The sequence below is a fragment of the Macrobrachium rosenbergii genome, chromosome 51 (genome assembly GCF_040412425.1).
Source record: "Macrobrachium rosenbergii isolate ZJJX-2024 chromosome 51, ASM4041242v1, whole genome shotgun sequence".
In the NCBI taxonomy this organism is placed as follows: domain Eukaryota; kingdom Metazoa; phylum Arthropoda; class Malacostraca; order Decapoda; family Palaemonidae; genus Macrobrachium; species Macrobrachium rosenbergii.
Window position 1 is genome coordinate 42,309,883 of NC_089791.1, and position 26,123 is coordinate 42,336,005.

The following is a 26,123-nucleotide window of genomic DNA, read 5'->3' on the forward strand; positions in this document are numbered from 1 at the left end:
TGATGGCAGAGTACAATGTATCGACATTGTAATCCCAGTGATGACAGAATACAGTGCCTCGACATTGTAATCCCAGTGATGACAGAATACAGTGTCTCGACATTGTAATCCCAGTGATAACAGAATAAAGTGTATCGACATTATAATCCCAATGATGACAGAATACAGTGTCTCGACATTGTAATCCCAGTGATGACAGAATACAATGTATCGACATTGTAATCCTAATGATGACAGAATACAGTGTATCGACATCGTAATCCCAATGATGACAGAATACAGTGAATCGACATTGTAATCCCCACCCCTGTAGGGGTGAAAGTCTTATTCTGAGTAATCCCCTACTTCATTCTCATAAGACTTTATTTTTGGGGCAAGTCATTTGATTGCAGTTGGCTCTTTTATAATTGTTACTTAGAACTTGACTTTTATGTCCTGTTCTCTGATCAGTCCTTATTGAAGGTGAATTTACATCCTTTTTCTTTTTGGTAGCAGTGTTTTATGTCCTTGAACCTTTTGTCTGAAAGTTTGTGCATTATGCCCCTCTTCAGTAACATGAGAACAGAGATACCCTCCTCGAATTTTGCTTGGAGATTCACCCCTCACCCCGTGCCCAGTCACCCTCAGCGTCCAGAGTCGTCTCGATTTACTCATCCAGAGTCGTCTCGATTTACCCATCTCTACCTTCATAAAAAAAAAAGAAATAACTTTTCTCAGATAACGAATGTAATAAAAAAATACTTGTACCTCCGGGAACGGATGTAACAATGAACTTGAAACTGTGGGGAGGTTTGTTACCTGAAGGGACCAAAGCCTATTGATTTCAGGTCGGATACAGTACCGCTGTCGCTACTGCTGTCATGTTGACACGCTTTGTTATTGCCTGATGGCATGAGAGCCCGACGTACCAAGGGATTCTTTGAGATTTATATTAACACTTGGCTACTAGAATTTCAAAGTTTTTAAAATTTATATTTCACATACCTCCCCGTACGTCTTCACTTGAATGTGGACCTTCCCAAAGTCTGTAACGACAAACAGAGGCCACTTGCTTCAGGGAGAACCACCTTCTTCAGATGCTTGGGTGCTCTGTACTAAAACTGTTTTTATAATGCAGTATCCATCATGAAATTAAAGTTTGTCCTTGGAACCTAGACTTGATGCCAAAAATGGCCACGATCGTGACTCACTCTTATGTTGGTTTTTAAAGCACAGTACCACCGAACCAAGTTAAGTAAAATCTGGATTGAGATCAGGTGTAAAAGTCATAAACCATTTGACATTTGACATAGTGATGCTACCCAGATCGAGAGTAAAGACAAAGGGAATCTCACTTCTCTCTATTTTAATTGATTCCTTTTATAGTATTTTAAATTCCCAATCGACTCCATGATGTCATTCATCAGTCATTCCAAGCAACACCCCCCTCTCTAAGGAAGAAATCTAATGGTTAGGTGTTGTCATCATAAGTAAGGTTTCTGTCGCCTTACCAATGATATTTTTATTATTAACCGCCTTTCATTCCAGCTTGCTTCCTCTTTTTTTTCGGCGTCAATGACCCAGACAGTCACGACGCCAGATAAACCACTAATTACTTGCCTCCCTGTCCTTGATTTATCAGTATCTCTCTCTCTCTCTGTCTCTCTCTCTCTCCCCTGGTGAGGGGGGGGCCATTCGCATCATTCCAGTTGTCAGCTTATCGCTCTCTGACTTTTTTTAATGATTCTGTCCAACTTCTTTCTGGTCTTTCAATCTTTTATTTTCGTTTTCAAATGTGCGGTAAATCATTTGGGTACCACAAATATCCAGAACCATCTTTTTTTTTTTATCCTGTGGGAGAGTCGTGCCGTTAGTGCATCTCATGCGGTGAACTGTAGGCATTACTTAGGTTCTTTGCAGCTTCCCTTCGGCCCCTAGCTGCAACCCCTTTTATTCCTTTTACCCTACTTCCGTTCGTATTTCCTCTCTCCCATCTTACTTTCCACCTTCTCTTAACAGTATTGTGTCATAGTGCAACTGCGAGCCTTTCCTCTTGTTAAACCTTTAAAATCTTTTTTCCTCTCAATTTCCCTTTCAGTGCTGAATGACCTCATAGGTCCCAGCGCTTGGCCTTTGACTTGAGTTTCATAGTCCGTTCCATTCCATCTCTTCTTTCCAAGCTGTTTAATTTTGGGGCATTTCCCCCCCCCCCCTCCCAGACTTTGAAAGCGTTTTTAACTCATCTCTTGATATAGCTTTAAGAAAAGTATACGGAGTATGTGTTTAATTTTCTTTCTCCATACTTTAAGCCCTTTGCCTAACAACTTTATATGATTAACTATTCACGGCGAAACTTCTGCTCCTCCCTCGTGTTTATCTGGTTCTGTTGTGGCGGATTTTTCATTGTATGTCGTCTCTTTCTCGCGCTTTTTCCGATATTTCAATCCACAAAGATCTTTTCAACCTTCGCTTCCCTTCGATCGCTTATTCGCAATCAGTCTATTGTTCTTTTGTCACCTATTATCTTGAGAGCATTTCTGAATGGGGAGCCTCTGTTTTGTGAAATTCGATACTCTCTCTCTCTCTCTCTCTCTCTCTCTCTCTCTCTTCTCTCGACTTATTTCAAAGAAAATTTTGATTCTATTAGATGTATGATTCAAACCAGTATATTTAAATCTCTCTCTCTCTCTCTCTCTCTCTCTCTCTCTCATTTGATTTATCTCTCTCTCTCTCTCTCTCTCTCTTCTCATTTGAAGAAAATTTCAGGATTTATGCTAGATGTATATTTATATAACGAGTATATTTAAATTCTCTCTCTCTCTCTCTCTCTCTCTCTCTCTCACATTTAAAAGTCATTCAACTTAATTGACATAAATGGTTATTTTCCTAACCAAGTGATGACGTCATAGCTGAGGTTTTTTTCCAGTTGTAATCGTAATGTTTTAGGTTTTTTCTTCGTTTCCAAGTAATTAAAACAGAGTTTTCATTCAAAACTAACATTCGATTTTCTCCAGTGTTCGCTCTGCTAAATGATGTTCACAGACTATTGAGCTGTAACGCTATTAGTTCCCATAAGGCGTTTGCTTTACCAACCCCAATTATTTAAATTTCTTCACCAACTTTTTTTCTTTATATTTTTTTTTATTTAAACCTCAGTGTCTTTTTGTGAGGTTAAATTTGAATAAAAGAAGTTCAAAACACTTGAAGTTACCAGTAGTATTTCACGGTTTATTAAGAATGTGTATTTTTATACTTAGATTTGCTAATTGTTCGTAGTTCATTCAGCGTAATCTGCACGTAAAATAGATAATTTAGAAGTGACGCAAAATAGATATTTTAGAAGTGACGCAAAATAGATAATTTAGAACTGAAGTAAAATAGATCTTTTAGATTCTGGTGTAATGGCGGTAGACATGGCATCATATCTGCACACATATATAAGCACGTAGGAAAATGTTTTCAATTTGCGACAGATTTCTGTATCCCCTTTCTCACATTCTTGGGATCTTTTACCCCTTTCTTTACATTCTTGGCTCTTCTGTATAGCTTCCTGTTCTTGCCCAGCTGATTTCAAGATTAATTTTAATTTTTGTGATAAAGTGATAAAAAAATTAAGGACATTCCCCTGGAAGGTAGTCCAAGGTTGTTAGGAAAAATGGCTGCTTTTAGAAAACCATTATTTTGCAATTTATTTTTTTATTCATCTTATCATTATTTTCTGAATTTCTCGTAGGTTTTATTATTATCATTATTATTTATTTCTTTGGTATTCCTTTTTGGGTAATTCATCCATTTGTTCTTGACTCTCTGCAATGCAAACCCGTGCTATAGGAGTCATTTATGGTTAGTATGTTTTCATAAGAATAAGAGTCGAAGTCGGTGATAGCAGGTGGGTCGTCAACTCGTACCATATTGCTCTCGCCTGGCGCTCGCTGGGAGGGGCGAAACGTCTCACCGCCACCCGCTGTTGCTGGTGTGCGGTATATATCCCAATCGCATTCGATTGCGCGCGCTCTGGCGATGCCGTCGTCTCGTCGACTGCGTAGTTTGTCAGATGCGCAATTGAATGCGCTTGGCTTTAATGTAGCTAATTCGTGAGTGATTACCTTCTTAAATACAGCAGCCCTACACTCGACTCGGTAATATAGTACTAAAACCTGTTGGCCGAGTTAAACTAAACTTGTCTTTGTTGTAGCTTAAGAATGACGAGCGATTTCCCCGGAAATACCATAGTCACACATTTGACTCGGTAATGATGAATTGTGTATATTGCAGTGTATACGAATTTTGAGTTATTTGCGTGTAATATACGACAGCCCCTCATTCATCTCAGTAATACTCAATTCTTGTTGTAAACTATCTTATCAGTTTAACAGATTGTAGGTTTAATCTTCAAGCTTATTGCATAGAATTCTTGAAATGCATCGAAAATCAAATTTATCTTCCTCGCGTACACTCGCACGAATGTTCAGCAGACTGTTTGATATATATCCAAAACTGTAAAATTAATCATTTGCTACATAAAAAATAAAGATGATACAACTTTTCTCTGTTTGTATTTTATTTTGATTCTCGATTATCATATTCGTAATCTTATAGGCACAGTGATCCACGGTAATTTTTTGTTTTTTTTAGAAAATTTATTTAATATATCAGCTGTTTTTAAGGAAACTGAAAAAAATTTGCACACCCCGTTTTATTTGTAATGAATTCTGCGTCTGCAAATGATTTGGTATCGCTTGGAATTTTTTTATTTATTTTTCCATCGCGAAACCAAAAGGAAAATTTCCTTTGAAGCCTTTGCTTCTTAAAATGAATCTTGTCATACACGCAATTTTTCCGAAGAGAAAAAACACTGTTGAATTTTGCACTCTGGTTGTCCTTTTAACTCATTAGTAAGTTTTAAGATGAATAAGCCTATTTTCTTCATTCGAATCCGTCGCAGTTAAGTTGGTTACCGGAAGTACCGTGTTTATATGTTGTAATTTCATTTTGATTATGGGTCTTTTTGGAGACGAAAACGTCCCCAAGATGATAATTATGTAGACCTGATGTTTGTCGAGATAAGTATGGTGATGTTTAGCGTTGGTTTTGATGATTGTGATGATATTTGATGTTGGTCAGGTTGTGTTTCCCTCCCTTAAGTAGATAGCAACTAGTTAGTTTTCCTATAGCCTAGCTGAAGACCTTTTAAACTCTTAAATGTTCTGTACGTTGTGATTAGGTAGATTAGTCAGGCAACTTCGGTTGCTAGCATAAGTCCTGGAAGTTTAATCTGTGGGGTAGCTTTCAGTTTCAGGTACAGTGGAAATGACAGTGTCAAGAAATGGTTAAAACCAAGACTCGAATTCCCATGCTTTAATTATTCTCTCTCTTCATGAAAGCCGTCCCACAGATTGAATTGTTCATTACTGTAATGAATCCCTCTTAATCTTATAAGGAGTTCTGTTTGTTATATTGATGATAACAGTAAAGTTGAGCATTGTAAGAGGAATATCTTCCGTGATACTTGTTGTACTGTATGCCCCTTCCATCTCAGTGGAAAGGCGTAGTTTTTTTTTTTTTCTTTAACTTCTGCGAGCCTTCTGCTGTACTTGACAGTAAGACGCCAATGGGCATATCGAGAGCAATATGACCAAATGTGAGTTCGTCCCCCTCTGCATATCAGCGACTTCACTATAGCCTACATAGACTTAGATTTGTATACACTTTGATCTATTGAAGCTTTGCATATCACTGGGCTTTGCCTCACAGTATCAACAGCGTATAATTCTCGCCTCGACTTCCAGATTTCTCCTTTTGTGGTCGTTTTGCTCGAACTTCTTGAAATTTTGATTAAGTGTCCCTCACGAGAATTTCATGTCGTGTATAACTTTTATTATTCAAGTTCCTTTGTGAAATTATTGTGACTGAGAGCAAGATGAATAAAAAATAAAAACGGCAGGAATCTGGAACGTCCCTCAAAAAGCGAAATTATACGATTACTCTTCGTGAAAACCTTTCGCTCATGCAGTCAAAACTTTAGACCAGTCCCGTATGGTACGTGTTGTCTTGAAGTACATTGCCCTAGAAAATTACCCCCCACCTCTCCCTGAACCCCAAAAGATAAAAAAATTAAAAAATGCCACACACAACACGCCCTCGTACCCTTACATAAAAAAAGAAGAAGAAGGCCCCCGCTTGAACGAAAGGTCCAAACGCTGGTGGTGGTAGCTTTGTGTCTGATCATCGTTCTTTTTCAAATCTCATCACTCTCTCGGGTCTGAAGAGCCAGAGAATAATGAAGATTCATGACCTATGCTTCTAACCTGAGTATTTCGTCAGTCACTGGCACGGTTTCAGCGCGACTTGATTTACGTTGCTAATGTACGTCTCTCTTTATTTTCCAATTCTTCCCCCTTTTGTATTGTGTCCGCTGTATTGAACACAAGTCACTTGTGCGCAGACGTCACACACGCAGAACGTTGTAACACGTGCATGCAGGTAAATTGCTTACACGCAGGGACATGACGTACACAGTATGAAGTCCAATAATGTACTTAAATGTGTACATTGTTTTCTTACAAGCATGGAACACGCACGCGCGATCTTTCTGCACGCATGTGCACTATTATCTCTTTGAGGAACAGACACCTGCTACATCATACACACATAACCCATTTACACGCGTGTACATACCTCAGTGGTGCATACACATGTACATTTAAACTAAGTCATTGGCAGCATGTTAAGAGCACATACAGTAAACAATATGCTAACACATGAGCACAGCAAGTGCTGATTGGAAGAGAGATTGATCGATGTGTATGGTTTAGTAACGTAAGACATGAACTATTTGAAATGTCAAAGGATTATATGTCTATATGATGTACTGTTAGTTTTTTTTTTTTTTATTTGAAAGCTTCAACATCGTTCTTTTTCCATTTTGCTATGATCACTTCCCCCTCCCCCACTCTCCCCTCAGACCCCCGCCCCTCCCTCTAGGAACTACACACATTATCTTGGAGGTAAATATTTTAGGCAGATTTAAACAAGAAAGCCCATCCGACCCTTCCCCTACCCGGCCCCCCTTTGCACATTGCTTTCTAGCATTTCAACAATAAGAATCTGGAGTTTAAACTGTGCACCATCTGTATTTTATTAAGTTCATAGTTTATAGTGATAATTGTCAACATACAGTGTGCGCGTATACAATTGCATGTGTGCGATTGTACACGCACATGCAGAGACCCAAATGTATGTTGTTTAAAATCCTAAAACATCTCTCTAAATTACAAAAGTTCTTCCCCTCAGGATTAATATACCGGTAATCTGAAATATTTTCAGATGTTCCAATAACCTTGTCACCCTTTTATGATAATAACCGTGGTACTGTATTTATGTAAATGATAATATTAGCTAACCATCTTCATAAAAAAAGGTGTACTGACTAGGTATGTAATCAACATTTCGCTAACACCCAGTTGCTCATCTCTATTATGTTATATCGCTATTGCGTTGAAGTATGATATATGCCGGACATTGTGACGTGACTCGCGTGTTGACGAAATTCCCATTTTACAGGTCCGACACGTCGATTTACATCACAAAATTGATCCCCGGGGGAGCGGCAGCCACCGACGGCCGTTTACAGATCATTGATGTCATTGTGTCTGTAAATGATGTCAGCGTTGTCAACGTCCCGCACGCAACTGCTGTCGAGGCCCTCAAACGAGCGGGCAACACTGTGCATTTGGTAAGGAGGCGTGAGGAGGATTTTTTCTTTTCCAGGAGGCAAAAACACCCTTTTTATTTTGTGCTAAATTTTTGAAGTGTTTTATCATGAGAATATTTTAAAGATGTATGCAGGAAGTGTCTTGTTCCCGCCGGCATTTGTCTGTCGGAAAGTAATGGTTCCTTGCAATTCAGAATTTTTGTTTTTGTTAGGATAAGAATGATTTAAAGATGACTTCTTTCTCATCATGTTGTATGAAAAGTCATAATGTTAATAAGTGAGAGTATATTTTTTTATATAACTTTCATTGGTATTAATTAATCTTCAAGGTCTAATTTGAAGGTTTTAGCGAAGTATGAAGTAAAGCTCTTAAGAGCATAGTCAGATAAATATACTGGTCAATAAGATTGAATATAGCTACTAAAACTGGCGTCACAACACCTAGGTTATTGACGCCGAATGGTCAATAAGATTATTTAAATGCTTTTTGGAATTCTGAAGTGTTGAAAATAATGAGTTGAAGGTGGCACTTAATAGTAAGTTGGAATGGCTACCCCAGTCTGATGTTGGTTCTTAAAGTAAGGCATTTTCTTCTGCCTGTATCTGCTATTAATCCTTAGGGGGTTAGTGCCGTCAGTGCACCTCACAGGGTGCACTGTATGCATTACTAAAGGTTCTTTGCAGCGTCCCTTCTGCCCCTACCTGCAACCCTTTTCATTCCTTTTTGCTGTACCTCCATTCATTTTATCTTTCTTCCATCTTGCTATCCATCCTTTCTTAACAATTATTTTGTAGTGCAACTGCGAGTTTTTCCTCCTGTTACACCTTTTAAGCCTCCTATACTCTCAATTTTCGTTTCAGCGCTGAGTGACCTCATAGGTCCCAGCACCTGGCCTTTGTCCTGAATATTAAACTCCTATCCTGTACCTACTATTTCTGGTTCATCAAGTATTACTGCTCACATTACATGCATAACTTGTGCTGCCTTAATTTATCTCTCAGGCACTCTTGTTTCCAAAGACTCTTGCCCTAGGCACTTTCTTTCCAATCGTTATTTTGCATTCTCTTTTTTACTGCCTTAAGACAAATATGCCATACTTTCCACTCGTTTAATAAGTCTCGGCAGTTCTTTATTCGGTTCATTCATATCCTAATATAGTAGTGTAATTCCCTTTTTCATTATATATGAGGTCTCAACACATGGACCCAGTATCCAACTATTATGAATCATATACAGCCCTCTGAGGATGATTATTCCTTATGTCTGTGTAATGGTTCCACTTGTTACCCGATAACCCACATTAGACCTACCTTTTCCTCGTATACTCTATGAAGAATTTGAAATACGAGAGTCAGAAAACAGAAAGCCAAAATATCATATTAGCAAGGAACATCTTTTCTTATATGCTTCCTAAGTAGCCTTAAAAAGCAAAAGTCAGCATTAACATTGTGGAAGGCATTGGCACAACCCAGAGTTTGCAAATGCAGTTTTAAGGTCATCATCCAGCATAAAACAACTACAGTACTGTAAATAAAACGTTTCAGATCATTTACGTACTACAGATATTAGCATTGAGAATCTCTTCTGGCATGAAGAACAAAACTAAAATGATGGGATGTTAGGCATTCCTGACTGTTTATTTGCTCAGGCTGGCTGATTGGTGCCTTGAGTGGATTTGTACTTGAAGGTGGCGAGAGAGATTTCATGGAGAAAAAAAAAAAAAAAGGTATTTGTACACCTCCTTTGACCCGGGGACATTGTAACAGAAGTGAGGCTTGTTCCTTTTCAGTTTCAGATGATTATTCCTTATGTCTGTGTCATGTGTACCCAATAACCCACATCAGACCTACCTTTTCCTCTTATACTCTATGAAGATTTGAAATACGAAAGTCAGAAAACAGAAAGCCAAAATATCAAATTAGTAAGGAACACCTTTTCTTGTATGATTCCTAAGTAGTCTAAAAAAGCAAAGGTCAGCGTTAACATTGTGGAAGGCGTTGGCACAACCCAGAGTACTCTAAATAAAACGTTCCAGACCATTGAGAATCTCTTCTGGCATAAAGAACAAAACTAAAATGACGGGATGTTAGGGATTCCTGACTGTTTATTTCCTCAGGCTGGCTGATTGGTGCCTTCAGTGGATTTTTGCTTGAAGGTGGTAAAAGAGATTTCATGATAAAAAAAAAAAAGGTATTTGTACACCTCCTTTGACCCAGGGACATTGTAACAGAAGTGAGGCTTGCTCCTTTTCAGTTTCAGAGAACTGTACATGTAAGAGGTGCAAAAAAACGAGCAGGTAAAAAAAACTGCTACTTTGTTCAAGATCCAGGCAGTTTATATAGCGGCAGACTGGCGCCGTGCCAAGAAAATACAATGAGATCATGAGTGACCTGAGGTCGACATAATTAACAATAATATACAATGAAGTGGTACACTTTACAATATAAAAACAGACAGAACTCAAATATGATATATAATCTTGATGCTGAGAACGAAGAAATACAAGATACACAATTGACAACGGTGAACAAATATATACATAGTTTAAAATGATTAAATTGCTGACCTGGCACGTTAGGGGGCGTGACCATTTGTATAGGCGGAAAATGGGACGCCACCACAGAAAACTTGCTCAGCGGAGACTTAGCTAATGATCGTTCAGTGGAGACTTCGCAGACGGCTCTGTAGGTGACTTACAAATACTCCCCCCACAAGACGTGGGGGCGCGTCTGATCAGTCTGGCGTATCTGCTGGGGCGCTGAAGGATGCCACGCCGCGTGAGGGAGCAATGGGGAGACTCTGCGTGAGGCTGCCTGACCGCGTTGGGGCGGGCTTTTTCGGGGGCATCCGCGTGCCGCTGCGCGGGGGCCTGTGGCGCGGCGAGATGACCGGGCAGGGGTTGCACTGCGGTGACGCGTCTGTGTCCTCCAGGAGGGGGCGGGCTTGACCCGCCAATCGATACCAATCGCTTCCCGGAAAGTGCAAGCAGGAACGCCTTGTTGTTCCGCTCCAGCACGCGGAAGGCCCTGTAGGTTTGGTCAGTGGTGGCGGACGGCGCCATCCCTGACGAAGATGTGAGTGGTGGATGTCAGCCCCAGTGGTGCAAAGTGGCCGACCTGTCGCAGGCTGTCGCTTGCGGGGGCGAACTTGCCGACCACGCCGCGGAGCCTCTGGCAACGATGGGTTGTGGGCGATCTTCTGTCAGCGTTAGCCGGGACCACGAGGGACTCGCGTAGCTTTTCTCAGCTGCGTCACGGGCACCGCCGGCCCTGGGGGTGGTCCTCAAGCCGAGGAGGACCCACGGCAGCTGATATTTCCAGTCTCGGCGTGCAGCGGGCCATGAGAGATGCCTTCGGACCTGTGAAACCGCCGACCAAGCCATTGGCCGCTGGGTTGTAAGCCGTGGTGGTGTGATGCGTTGTCCCCAGCAGCCGAGCCAGCGGACCATAACTCAGACAGAAAGCGCCCCTATCGGTTGTGATGTGGTCGGGGTGGCCGGGCGGCTGACCCAACTGGAGAGCAGGGCCTCAGCACAAGCGCTTGGCGGTGGCTTCTTGCATTGGTGTGGCAGGCCACCTCGTTGGCGATCTACCACCGTCAGGAGATATCTGGGCCGCTGATGGGAAGGGGCCCGGCGACGCCGATGTGAATGTGGCCAAAGCGCCGGCTCTGCTGGCGGGAACTCGCCTACCCCATGACCTGGCACGTTAGGGCGTGACCAATTGTATAGGCGAGGCGAAAATGGGGCGCCACCACAGAAAACTTGCTCAGCCGGAGACTTAGCAGTGACGCGCGTTCAGTGGGAGACTTGACGGCTTGTAGGTGACTACATACACACAGTGGGTGCCTGTAAATTGCAGTTACTGTATTTTGAAGCTTTTTATTGTTTGGAAGTCTTTTGGTGATCAGTGGCATCAGTAGAGAGAGATCTTGAATCATTTCCATTCTAAAACAAGCACATCTGTCGTTGTTCACTAACCCAGGAATGAAAATGCTGTACTTGTACTGTACAGGTATCAGGAGGAATTGTGTCTTAGTAATAAGACATTTATTTACAGTAAAAAATCAGTTACAGCAATTGATTTTGAATGAGTGACAACCTACCTCTTCATTCAGCAATAATGTTCCATGCTGAACGTGATAACCTTAGGGAGCAGCTATTTTGAGTGTTGTTGAAAATAGCAGGATTTATACCCATGTCCATTTTGTGCATTACTCTGAGGTTATCTGGGTACGGTGCAACATTGATTCCTTGAAAAAGGCCTAATGTTTTTTAATGATCCACTGTATTTTTAATATTATTAGAAATTAGGTTAACTAGACTCCTAGTGTTGCCCAAAAAGTTTGTTTATATATATTGGACAAAATTTGGAGCAAGGTAAACTTAAAGAAATTTAACAACTAAATAAGAAGAAATCAAAGAGAGCCAATGAGAAGTAAAAGGCTGAAAGCACTGCACATGTACCCAGTGGACACTGCGAAGAACCTTTAAGTTTAATTTGTAATGTGCCCCACAAAGTACACTGGAAATGGTATCTGCCTATGGGGTCAATTATGCCCATTTATTTTAAATGGTTTGTTTTAACCTTGTGGAGGTATGGAAGCCCCAATTGTGCTTGCAGGCATCTTTGAAACTTCACTTGGATGATACTAGAGGTTGTGAATGTTCAAATCTTGTTAAGAGACACTTCTGTGTCCACTTCTTGATAACTTCCCTCAGAGAAAGAAAGGGCATGTCTTTCCTGAAGTTAGTGGTACTGGCCATGAACTTGACCAGAAACTGCTTCAGGAAGGTTTATTGATTGGATGAATTATATATTCAAACAGCAGTGTCTGTTTGTTACAGTTGTACAGTGTTTCCTAGAGATTTTTTTTAATCCTACTCCTCCATTGTAACAAAAATTGTTGCTGACCAAGTCACACCACATGCAGAGCAATTCAAAGTTTTGAGCAAAGATGAAGAAAATTGGAGATCAGAGACTGGCTAAATGCGGAGAGGAAGAAGCTATCTTAGCCCTAAAACTTTGATGTTTATGTTGGCTACCAGATTTGGCTAAATGATAAAATAGGCACAGCGTGTTACAAGATTCATGGTATGACATTTTTACATACTACAAAATATTTATAGCTGGTTCTTGATTTCCTAAACATATCAAAGTACCTACTTAATCTCAGATGACTGAAGAGCAAGCAAAACAACAGCATATCATCTAGGTCGGTCTCAGAAAAGGAGAATGTAAGTGACACGCATGAGCCCAAAGCAAGTAATTAAATTTATCTTTTAAGTGGCTCAGGCAGTGGTGCCTATTGGGTGTGTCAGCTTTTTGTAGTATGATTGCTAAACTACAGGTAGACCCACCCTAGGTGAATGACAGTTAACAATGAACATTTTCCCTTTATTTTTAAGGTATTGTATGATCTTGCAATAAAACGATATCACAATATGAATACTGTATATGTGATATGCTTTCCAACAGGTTATTGGCTGACCCAGCATTAAAATTATTTACAGTACAGAATATGGTGGTGTTTACAATATTTTAAATAACAGATAATCTTCCTCAGAGAATATACACAACAAGGTCATTCTATTAAGCTTATACCCTTATGTTATCCAGTGCAGCACTACTTATACTCCGCATATTAAGTTTTATACATGTACTATACTGTATATAGTAGCCTTAGATCAGTGGTTCTCAACCTTGGGTACCTGTACCCCCAAGGGGTAGGAAACCTTAAACCTGGGGGTACGAGACATGAGAACATGATAGCCAGTGCAGTGGTACTGTATATTACTGTATATTTATCATATGTTTGTATTGTGTTTATATTGGAGGGTTGTATGAGAAAATTTTCTAAGATATTAAGGGGTACGGGCACTGAAAAAGGTTAAGAACCACTGCCTTAGATAAAAGCTCTGTAACACTGGTGATAATTTCTCAGCTGGCGCACTCTTGAGCTGTTATAATGATTGCTACATGCAAACACCTTGAAAGAAAGTTACACATGAATTTGTACTATTTTTCACTTGTAAAATATTCATTTTATCTATCACATAAGTCTGTCATGAAGGAAAAACTGACTTTTGTATTGTGTTAGAAGTTTTATTAAGATAAGGGGCAAAACTATGATTTCATCTGTTAAAGAAAAGGGAAGAACATTTTTCAAAATGAAGATAGTAACTTGCTAAATGAGTTCTGGCTCATAAGGAAATGAAATACAGTAGAGTTGTGGTAATATTAATGTTTTTGTATATTATATGTATTACGCTTATTTAAATTGCTCATTTATAATTTTAAAAGATTGCTCTGTCTTTCGGTGCATCCTCTTCATGAGTTTCATATTTTCAGAGGGTGAAACGACGGAAGCGTCCTCCTAATGTCCAGTTAATTGAAGTGGAGCTCATTAAAGGGAACAAAGGCCTTGGCTTCAGTATTGCAGGAGGAATTGGTAATCAACATATACCAGGGGACAATGGTATATACATCACTAAAATCATGGAAGGAGGTGCAGCTCATGTGGATGGTCGTGTTTGTGTAGGAGACAAATTAGTTGCTGTTAGAGATACTCCGGTAAGTTGGAGTTTGTCATATTGTGGTAATTCTTTTTTGAATGTGAAAGATTGACTTTCAGGTTGCATATTCAGTTTTGCCATTGTTCATATTGTATTTGAAATGAATTACAATGAGTTGCAGAATGTTGTCAGTTTTTAAGCTTTCCTAATACAATTATACAGTACCAGTAAAAAATATTTTAAGAGTATGAGTTTTTTCATCAAAATATGTCAGGCTTACAGAAATAAATCTGTAAGATTTTTTAATGCAAGATATTTTTCAATCTTTTTCTTAGTTCCTTGTATACACACAAAAACTCCATTATGTTTGTCAGAGGATGGGCTGCATGGTATCTGTATAAAGAAATACAATAAATAGAAAACTCCTTTGAGCAAAGTTTCTTGGAATAAAGTGTTAAAAAATTAGTAAAAGGCCTTGTTACCTATTTTGAGGTAGCATGACCTTCCAAATCATGAAAGCGAAAGATCAAAATTTGGAAAAATGGCTTCCAAATGTTACTTGGGTAAAAAGTAGGAGTTTATTTATTGCAGTGTATTCTTGGTGCTTTTGCTACTCCTTGGATGCGATAATTTCTTCAAGTTTTATAATAGAACATCAGATTTCTGTTTCTGTTTAACTTTGTATATAATAAAGTACATGTATAGCAAATGGGCCTTCCTCAGTCAATGTTGTTACATACAAAATTTTTTACTTGTAAGACAATGCAAGAACATGTAAAACAAAAGACATAAAAGCAGATAAAAATCGGGTATCAAAGTAAAGCTAAATACTTACGCAGTAAAATTTTAAGACACTTAGCTTAAACGGTATCCATTACTTAAAATTATTACAATTGCATTTGGAATTTCAAATACGAGTCATTGATAGTCTTTAATAATCATGGAGTACTATAACTTTATTCTTTTGAATTTAATGTATCCAAGTCCTTTTCATCTTAGGAAGAATAGGAAGGGTTTTTTGCATAATCGTTACCAAATATTAATTATTAGAATCTTTTCCCTATTGTTATCACCAATACCGTTTAATGGATATACCATTTTCATTCACATTCCGTTTTTGTATAGGAAGTAATTTTATCCATGTGGACTGTCATGAAAAAAATTGCTGTATTTCTTGTTCCGAGTTGCAAGGAATTTTAGATAGTTCCAGTAAGAATCTGCAAAGTTTTTTCCCATACAGTTTTGACTGAGATGTTTAGGTTTTTGACTGAGTTGCTTAAGATTACTGTACTAATTGGCTTTATGCTGTTTTCAGTTAGGTGGAATAGGAAAATAGCTTTAGTATAACCCTCACAACCTTTTTATTGCTCTTTTAGCTTCTTAATATTTTTTACTGTTGGATGAAACAACTCTCAGGATAAATTGATCCATAGTGATGTCATTACTGTTTTCCATCAATGCTTTTTTGCTTATATTAATTTACATTAGATAATTGTCATAACTCTTTGGCTTCTAAGGTCACTATTGTAGTTTTTTCTCTTGATTGTCAGCGCAGTAAAATTTATTTGCCACTGCAGTTTTTAGATTCACTATAATTTGAGTACTTTCACTACTGTACTTTTCAATGCTCTGTACTATTTTAAGATTTTTCTATGTAATTTTTAACACCATGGATTAATCAGTCCATCAGTCAGCCAGTCAGAGCTTTGATTGGTTTTATGGTGTTTAGCTAAAGAGATTTTCCTGCAGTTGTACCTTCTTTATTATATAATTTACCGTACCTCTTTTTGTCTCTTCTAGTCACCATACACCAATATTGCAGTGTCATTTTCAGTGTTCAGAGTGCTTTTATTTTTCTTATAAAAGTTAATCTTATGTAGAATGCATTCCAAGTATTATAAGATTAAATGTCTTGAGTTACCTTTGGCATTATGTCTTTTGATTAGTAGTTATATATATTATAATATATGGTTATTAAATTATTCATTTTGTAAAAAGAATTTGGTACAGTATATGATCATAGACCAAGCAAGTAATGCTTATAATGTATATCTTGTAATTTAAATTTGACTGCCATATTCATTTGATATCTGCCTAAGGTAAAATATCTTCATCACATTTAAATGATTGATTCAAATTCTCGTCTGTGAATTTAAGGACATTTATAAAACATTTTGTACACTCCATTGAAGTCTGCTGTATGAATGAATACTGCAAATGGAGAGGGCCTAGTTTAGAATAGGATGAAAAATTTCTTGTAGTTTGTACAATACTATATTGCTAATAAAATTGTTGTGCTGTACCTGCAACAAAAAGAATGAAGCCATCCCTGAAACAGGTGATATTGCAGGGAATATTTTGTATTATTCAAATAATAAGTACACCAATTTAGAAATCTGTAAAAATGGATTTGCACGGTACTCCTTTGAGTTGACAGAGGAATTTCACTGTATTTTTATTGGTTATTTTAGCCCCTTTTTTGTGATATTAAAAGCATGTTTTTTATGTCTATTTTTCTTCACAACAGTCAGGGGATGTCAACCTTGAAAATGTCACCCACGAAGAGGCGGTTGCATGCCTTAAGTCCACCAATGATCGAGTTGTCCTTGTCCTTGGTAAGGTGGTTGCCCCGCAGACTAATGCCTCAGATCTGGCACCCCCTCCCCTCCACTCTACCCAGACCCATCACCAGGATCATATGCCTGCAACTCGTGAGTTAACTAATCTCATTTACTGTCTTAAGGCTAATTGTGGCTCTGTACCTGTTTCATCATAAGTTTAGTGCACTAGTTTGTCTGCTCTTGGTTAGTAAAGTAATTAAATCCAGGTTCATATTTGGGGGCTGATTGCTTTTATCATATTTTACCATTAATCTGAAAAATGATGAAATTAAAGTCCTGCATCCTGATCTGGTTTGAATATCTGCATATTGCAGGGTTTAACCTATGATCAATTTGACCCCTTAACCATGTTTGTCATTCTTAGCATTTCCTGCTCTTGCTTTTCTCCATGCATTCCTCTGCTCTCTCCCATGATCACTTGTGGTGAGTGACTGTTTATTATAAAATCCATTCCTTGAGCAACATTAGCTTATTTACCTTCTTTTCACACATTCTCTTCTGCATTTTACTCAACATTTCATTCACGACTTTCATAATGTGCTTTCTAAGGCAGTGCTCTGCATTGTAGGCGAACCTTAAATCCTTCCTCTGTTTCAGAAGTTAGCCATCTTATGTATGCATCACAATTAGTTCTGTTTGGTCTCATTTGTTCATGCACAGATCCTGTTATTGTTCAGTACTGAACAGGCTTGTGAGATAAAATTGTCAGCTGGCAGAGCTGATAAAATTTTGTCTGAGGGCTGAATGTGGGGATCTGGGCCACCTCATGGTTCCATTCCCTTTTTCATTATTTCCCTCGATGCTTCCTCCTGTATAAACATGAAAGTTATCCCTTTTGTAAGGTCTGTATGTGGTCACCACTGTTTTTTTTCCTCATTTCACTATGTTGTGGTAACCTTGTTAATAATACAGTGCAGTAGTTTGCTTTCGTACAGGCTCTTGTATGAGAACAATATTGCTGCAGTCCTGTCCTTATCATGTATTGTTGCTCCTTCTTCTAATGTGGAGTGGAGTTATGCTCTTGTAAATTGACCTTCACCACTGTGGGGTTTTGGGTGTCTTTGCTTGTTTTGTCACCTTTATCCCGATAATAGCGTACGAGAATCCTGAACTCTTCCGCAGTCACTCTCTCTGGTTTGTGTTTTTGTCCATTTCCCTTTTTGAAGTTGTTTCATTGTAATCAGTCACTCATGTTTATTATAAATGCAGTTTACTAACCCTATTACATTTCAGATGTTTACATTTTTTTTATTCTACATCTTTACACTGTTGTACAAATCTGAAATCTCTCATAGCTTCCGTCTTTTTTGCTGAGGTACACAAAGGCAGTGAGTGAATTTCTTTTGCATAACAATGTTAACCTTCACCCAACTTTGCAGATGCTGATCCCTGTCACGTGGCTTCTCATTGCTTGGAAAAATCTTTTTATTTGTTGTAATGCCTTTTAAATATGAGTGCATCAAGGAAGGCACACTGTTAACATCCTGTACATATAAGCCAACATCAAGGATCTGTCAGGCTAATCCATATGTTGTTAAGAGGTGTTTTGTGCAAGGTTAAATATCAGAAGTTCTTTTTCTAAATTACATTTCTCAAGTTAATGCAACTCAGTATGTGTCTTACACTTCCCCTGTGAGGCAGATTCCCAATCCCTTAGTATTTTAAATGGTACTCTTGAACCTTGCAGGTTCTTTCTTTATCTTTTCTGAGGGCAGCTTGTTATAAGGGTAATGGAAGAAGAAAGAACAGAACAAGCTCACCTGTGGGAATGATTGTGTTAGGCAAAAATAGTGGTAGCATGAGACTCCATGGTATAGCTACCCTGTGTCCAGGCTAGGCAAGCCAAATAGTTTGGATCCCTCATTCTTTCCGATGCTATGTCCAGGGCCTTTTTCCATTCCTGTAGCACTGATACATGCAGGACTTTTGCGTTTAAAGTGCAGACATTAAGGACAACTCTACAGAGAGAGAGGGGTGGGGGGGATAGATCTTTTGAAAGTGATTAAAGATAATCTTGTAATCTGGATACAATTTTCTGTGGTACATTTTTCCAAATTATTTTTATACTGTATGTCTATTGCCTTACTATTTCAGGGTAATTATGGTTTGGATTGATCTCATTAGATGAAGGGTTAACATTACTGTGTTGCAGACATGGTCACAAAGTTAAAAGACATTAGGTGATAGCAAATCACATACTAGGGTAACTCGCAGTTCTGGATGAACTTGACAGAGGAGTTCCAACCATGCACATGTCCTGACAGAGTCTGCATACAGATCCAACTTTGCCGCAACCAAGAAACTTACATCTTATTTAATTGCAATTAAATTCCACCAATTATCCATCAGGAAACACCACTTTGCAGTGAAGGAATTTCCTAGTTTGTACAAAAACACTTTTTAGTCAAGTTCAGAGTCTTTACCTTTTTTGATAAATGCAAGAGTTGACACTGCCGTCTTTGGAGATCATAACAGACTTCTGCAAATGGAGTGGACATTTCCTTTTACTAAAAGTCTGAAGAGGGTTGACCAGTAAGCGACAGCTCTTAAGAAAAACAGCCCTATCTTATTTGAAAGTTGTTTTTTGAAGCTAGTATTGCATAGTTATCGTTATTTGTATATTGCAGCATAATCATAATTTAGTAAGCAAACAGGGGCAGAAAGTCCAATGATAATTTGAAATATAGTATATAACTTTTGAAACGTGCAAGAAAAAACTCCAAGGCTTGATATTTTTAACAATAATAGTCCTTCTATTTCAAAGTAAAGACTAATTTTTTGGCATTTATAACACTGTTAGAAAATCACAGGAACAGCAGCCATAAAATCTTGATGTCATCTGTATCTCATGTTTCCTGTTATTTTAAAGGATGAATTATGATCTTCAAAGTAGAAGCTGGTGTAGTTGTGAATCCAAGTTAATTGATGGTTAATGTATAGTTATGATTTTTATTACGGTAATTATTTGTATATTACATCCAAACTTTTGTTGTAATCTTTTTCTGTTTGAATCTCATGCACTGCTGTATATTTATAAGACGAAAGCCAGCATAAACCATACCAGTGGCACATTAAGTACTTTTAAGTGAGGGATTTCTATTTTTTTAGATACTGAAATACTGTACTTGGAATCTGAAACAGAATTTTAAATTGCTAATGATTAAAATGGACTGCTTTGCAGTCATTCACACTCTCACCTTTAGAGAACTGTTACTTGTCATATATGAGAGCAAGGAAATTCAACAAAGGTATCAAATTATTTAATGTTGTTTTAGCTTAATGACCATATGTATCATAACTTGTTCTGGTTTAAGTGGCAAATGTACATTATACTCTTGCAACTTTATTTGTAGATGTTGTGGTGTTATCAGTTTTGGAACATGAATTGTACACCATGCCACCTTTGTGCAGGTTTGTCATACACTATATCAACTCAGTGGGTGGATACTAAGTAATTATTAATATTAAACAAAAGCAGTGCAAGAGTACAGTGTACAGAAATTGTGACATTTAAAGATTAAAAAGACAACAACACTGGCAAATGGTTTTCAAATCAACACTTTGATATTCACTTATACTCTATTAAAGATTTACATACACGTTATAGTTTGTATTGCATTTCCTAAGGTAGAAGGGCATGGATAAATACCCAGACCAGTTGGGAATTCAGGTAAAAAGTACAGAGGACAGTTTCATATCACCCTAACCCCTTAAGAGGGACTGCTGACGTAAATACATTAATGGTGGTGATGAAATAGCTATACCGTACATGGTTTTGTCTCTTAGAATTTTCCACCGAATATGTGGAAGTCCTCCGTATTGGATAGATGAAGAAATTAGATCATGAAAGTCTCTAGACTAGATACCATAGTGAATACTGTATTAGCAACTTGTATGTTGATTTGCCTTCAAAGCTGACAATTGTAATTCTTGTTAGTGAATGAACAATGGATCTGTGTAATGTTCATGTACTGACTTTTGGAGAATGCTGCAAAGATATCAAGATGGAAAAGTCAGCACAGTATAAAACAGGCTCTTTCACTCAGTTAGACCCTATAAGTAGGTCTCACCCTTGGAATGCTCTTCAGGGCTCACTGTAATTGATACTAAGGGATTCTGGAGTGTTCCTTGAGCCTTAGTTGTATTGCTGGCTATCTTTTACTTTTCATATGTTTTCACTGCTTCTTCCCACTTAGCTGCCCAGCTTCCTTCACTATGCTTTGCTCCAATTTTCCTTTCCACTCTCATGAAGGAGTTTTGAAATAGTATAGAATTTTGAATAAACTACATTATGGTGATAAAAATATCCAAATGTTGAGAGAATAGTGTTAATTGCATCACTAATGCAACATAGCATAGTCTTAGAGTACTTGTTAGTTGAAAAATACCATAGCTCTTGAATAGGGCATCAGTATAGCCATGCTTTAATGAATTAGGAATCAGGAAAGTTGAAAATGCCCACACTGCATATTATTTTCTGATGGCTTCAAATCTCCCATTGGTGCAGTATCCATTAAAATATTAGAAATATTCTATACTTTTTCACATATTGCGTGATTTACAGGCATGGAAGTACCCAAAAAGTTATTTGTAAGGTGTCGTGAAACTTTCTTGCTCAGCACTTCAAATACTCTTCTCTATAGAAAATTTGAGGAACCTGATATGAATGTTCAATTGTGAGTCTTGTGATAATGAATATTGGCAGATTTAGTGGATTGATAAAATTAATGATGATAGAATGAATCCACTGTTTTCATCTCTCTTTTGAAATATATCCTTTCAGCAAACAATATGAATTTAGAAAAGGTGTGATCACTTTGCAGTGCTAGTAATAATAATGATGGTGATGATATGTCAAAGACTATATTCTGGAGTCATATGTAATGTTTTTATGTAGTTTATTGGAACCCAGTCTGCCTTCCTTTTGTTGAATTTGAATACAATTGAAGTTTTATAATCACTGATAACTAGTAGCTGCTTTGTAACACGAACACTAAGCTTATTCTTTGTGACGTTTCTTTGGCTTTATAGTCAATGCCACATAGACTGTCATATGGCTACTTAGATTGTTTATTTACTGCAGCTGTTATTCCACCCTCCTTAGCGTCTAATAGTACTTATTTTTCACGATTAACTTTTGATCTGATTAACCGCATCATTGAAAGATCAAGAACCATTGCGATTGTATTAGAAAGAACCTTGTTATTGAAGTACGTACATTAATTTTCCTTCCAATCTTTTCCCTTGTTCTTTGTATGGTTGTATTCTTTTGGTGTCCTAAGTCATGGTTCATATTGTTTTAGCTTTGATGATTCCCTCCTGGTTATTAATGTCACCGAGACCTATGTTTACCCAACTTTAGGAAGTATCATTTTACGTGTCCCAAAACCATAAGCTCTTTTTGCATTAATATTCCTTTATTGATTTTGACCATTAAGATGATCATTGATGTTCTGTATTTCTGTAATGATACGTAAATGAGATCCGTCATTATGATAAACTTGTTATAGCAGTTCTTTGAATCCCGTCTCTATGTAATGTACAGTAATGGACTTTGCTGGTGTAATCCTCCTTTTTTTATGTTTATTATAATCTTTTTTAGGTGAATATAGTCAAGTATCCAATAAAGAATAACTTGATCATTTGTTGTAATGTTTGGTGATGCTTATAGCCAACATTTTGCATTTAAAAACTTAAGAAAATTAGGCTGTTGGTATCTTGCTTAATTACATGGAAAGTGTAAATTGACTTTCCTCCATCATTGTTATTCTGATTCATCATCTTCCTCATCCTAACAGCAACGCCACCACTTGCACCTTCTGATAATGTGGTCCATAATGATTTACTACGGGAAGGTCAATCAACGCCGGACGATCACGTGTCAAGGTAAGTAGAGTAATCTTGTGATACTTTTTATTTAATTTTATAAAGTGAACATTTTTTCCATATCGTATGTTGTTGCTTCCAATGTGGATTGAACCTGTGTTGGCACCACTGTGAACTTTACCAATTAATCCATGTCTACTGAAGCCATTACTCATGCATGGCAAGGTAGTGTGAAAGATGCAGAAGAAAAATCTGGACATTCCTTACTAAATGTCATTACTTTGAAAATGTTCAAGGTCTAAACTGTACATACTTTGTGAAAAATAGGTGATTGAAGTTCATGCTGGAGCTTTTTCAGTTATATTACTTTGGCAGCTGTTTTTTTATGCATTACACCAATGTGATACTAGAAATATGTGGTTATTATGGAATTTTGTTTATGCTGTAATGTGCACTAATATTAATCAGTGATCCTTTAGTTCTATATTTTGTTATTTTGTTGACCTCAGGGATGACCTTCATAGCGGGTTACTTTTAACTTCTCGTGTAATAGAAAGTGTTATATAACTTCAGAGAAATCTTCGTATCTGTAGAATATTAAGATGAAATTTATTTTTAAAACTTTAAGTAATTTATTTGGTTGAATTGTATATATTCTTTAAGGATAATTTTAAAATGCAGTGTATTTATTATCTGCATAGCAGGTGAGTTTTTGTTTAAACAAATTTTTAAGGTTGAAAAGAATTCAGTGGGCTGGCTCTTTTATGAATGATTTTTACTGTTTCTTGGGTGTGCCCCTTATTTGACAGGTACTTGCTGCTGCCGTAGTTATGTAATTCTATCAGATTACTGTATTGTATTTATATTGAATTTTTTTCGTGGCATCGACCAAATCATTGTAAACCAGTCTACTGTGAAAAAGGAAATATTCAAGAATAGACCACATTTCTTGAAAAAACTCATATCAAAATCTGGTGTTTAAACAAGGAAGTTACAGTAGAAAAATTAATATGAATAATAAGGACTTGTTCATGTTGAGGGACTGTGTGGTTGCATGAAAAAATTAAAGATATGCAGATTAAAAAGGTGTAGTATACATATTGGTACCACTAATTCAGAAGTATGATTAGGAACGAGATATACTGGCATAATATGTATGTATTTTAAAGAAGTAGCCTGTGTACTAGGTCCTAGATATTCAGAAGCTTACACTATAAATTAATGCAAATATAGGTTTAAGCCTTACCACTGTTTAAGTAAACATGGAAAATTACGTATTACAGTGCCATGTGTATGGGTAAAAGGATGTCGTTCTAGGTCACATACCTTGGAAACTCATAGGGAGAGGTTCTGAAATTAGGTAGCATAGCAATTTAGAATGCGATGAGGAGTCCCAGATAATAATATCACACTTAGAAGATCATAGCGGAATCTTCATATCAAGTTTTACGCAGAAAATTGAGATGATTTCTTTCCAGAAAAAGAAAATGCATTAACTCTTTTTGGGAAGGCATATATGTAGTAATAAAAGAAAAAGACAGTTGTAAAAGTTCAAGTACTGTAACTAAGTTACATGATTATGATCTTGTTTCTGTCTTCATAGGGAAAATTGCAATAAACTGAAAATGACATGGCAAAATTTTGAGTCTCTTCAAATGTAGCATATGGTTGGTTACTTCATCATTCTTATCATCTTAATTTTATTTCCGTTTTTTACCTGTGTACACCAGCAGTATAATGCCCACCTGAAATGACACATCTGGTCATGAAAAAAGTAAAATAAGCCCATTGTCAGATTGTGGTGTTCCTTATTCCAAAAACCCTGGCGAAGTAGTATCCTGTCTCCAAATTGGAAACACCCGTTTGACTCATGGGAATGTGACCCAATTCCAAATATGGGACACATACAGTAAAACATTTTCTTTGACTGTTCAGTTTTCAACCAACAACAAATATTAAGTTTTTAAAAACAAAACCTCAGGAGATTTTATCAGATTCTTTATCCTTTTCAGCTTACCCAGTTATTAAATTGTAAAGAGTTGTAACTTGTCAAGTAAGATGTAATATATCAAAAGTAACTTCAGGCCAGCCATATGGGAGTTAAAAATGTTAACTCAGTTTTCTGGTTAAACTATCAAAAATAATGATAGTCCTCCATATTAAATATTGCTTGCTTTCTTAAGTTTAGAACCCTTAAGAATCCACTTGATTTGCCATATTTTCAGCTCTCGGTAATTAATTTCACAAACAGTTAACAATCATTTAATGACAGTCTTCCGTATTAAATGTTACTTGCTTTCAAAAGTTTAGAACCATTCAAAGACTCCACTAAATTTGTCAAATATTACAAAATGAAATTCAGGAACAATACTGTGAATTTTATCCATATTGTAACATCCTTTGTGATAGATTTTTTCCTGAGCTCTAGCTGCTTTTACTATTCATGCCAGACATTGGTTTTGATGTATTTCTTATTATATTTTGCTGCAGTTGTACACTGAGATTAAGGTTGTATCAAGGTCATAATGTTTTGTTTTGGTGATATGAAATCCATAAAGAATTTTTGTCTTGCCATTTTAGTTCCTGATTATTTTAATATTCTGTTTGGCTTTCAGTACTGTACATATGTAACATTGTCTATGTGATTTTCCAATACACATAGATAGTTATTTTTTTGTGTACAATATGCAAATTAGTGTTACAGTATTCATAATATACCAGAGAAAAGCCATAGAATAGAATGCTCTTATGGAAAAAACATCAAGAGAAGGGAAAATAGTGTAACAGTCTAGTTTAACATGGGATTAATGTTAAACTATCACAGAAACTTTAACAGGGTAATGTGGAGCAACCTAATATTATTGATTTAATGAAGCTCATTGCAGTTCAAAAGGGCTTAAATATTGTAAGCTTTTTTGATGGGACAGTTGCAGTTCCTTACACTCATACGAACTGTAAACAGCAGTTGAGAAGAATAAAGAAAACCTTTTAGTAGAAAAATCTGTCTTAAACTTATATGTCAGCATCTTGGGTACTGCCTGAGACTATTCATCAGTTTTACTGTAGGGAAAAGCGGAGTCAGGCATCTCAGCTGAATTTGAATTTTAAAGGTGTTTGAGAAGGGCAGACACTCCAAGGTTGAGTAATCCACCCTCAAATTGGCCCTTTCTCCCTAAAAGCTACGTCTTTGTGAGAATATACTAAAATGACTTAGTACCAGTTCCAAGGATTACAATTTTATTAGCAATCTTTTTAACAAGCAGACAAACAAACAAACAAACAAAGAAAACAATCCAAAGTGAAAATTGTAACTTTGACTGAGATGATAAATAAGAAAAACAAGTAATACCCACTGAAGTTTGAGCACAAGTTCCATTTTTAAATATAACTTAATTCCAAGATGCCAAGCATTGAATCTAACACATGGCTCTAAGTCATCATTACCAGTCTAGATGATGAAGATTCTTC

General features: G+C 37.2%; 1 protein-coding gene across 8 annotated transcripts in view; it reads left to right on the forward strand.

Annotated features, from left to right (window-relative positions):
- LOC136833341 (disks large homolog 4-like) overlaps positions 1 to 26,123 on the forward strand; it is a 734,549-nt gene that overhangs the window by 568,007 nt on the left and 140,419 nt on the right. For all 8 annotated transcript variants that reach the window (XM_067095343.1, XM_067095344.1, XM_067095347.1 and 5 more), the window contains 4 exons: positions 7,543 to 7,714; positions 14,045 to 14,266; positions 16,736 to 16,919; positions 22,628 to 22,715. In XM_067095343.1, the coding sequence (XP_066951444.1) occupies positions 7,543 to 7,714; positions 14,045 to 14,266; positions 16,736 to 16,919; positions 22,628 to 22,715 (666 nt within the window). The remainder of the gene's footprint in view (positions 1 to 7,542; positions 7,715 to 14,044; positions 14,267 to 16,735; positions 16,920 to 22,627; positions 22,716 to 26,123) is intronic.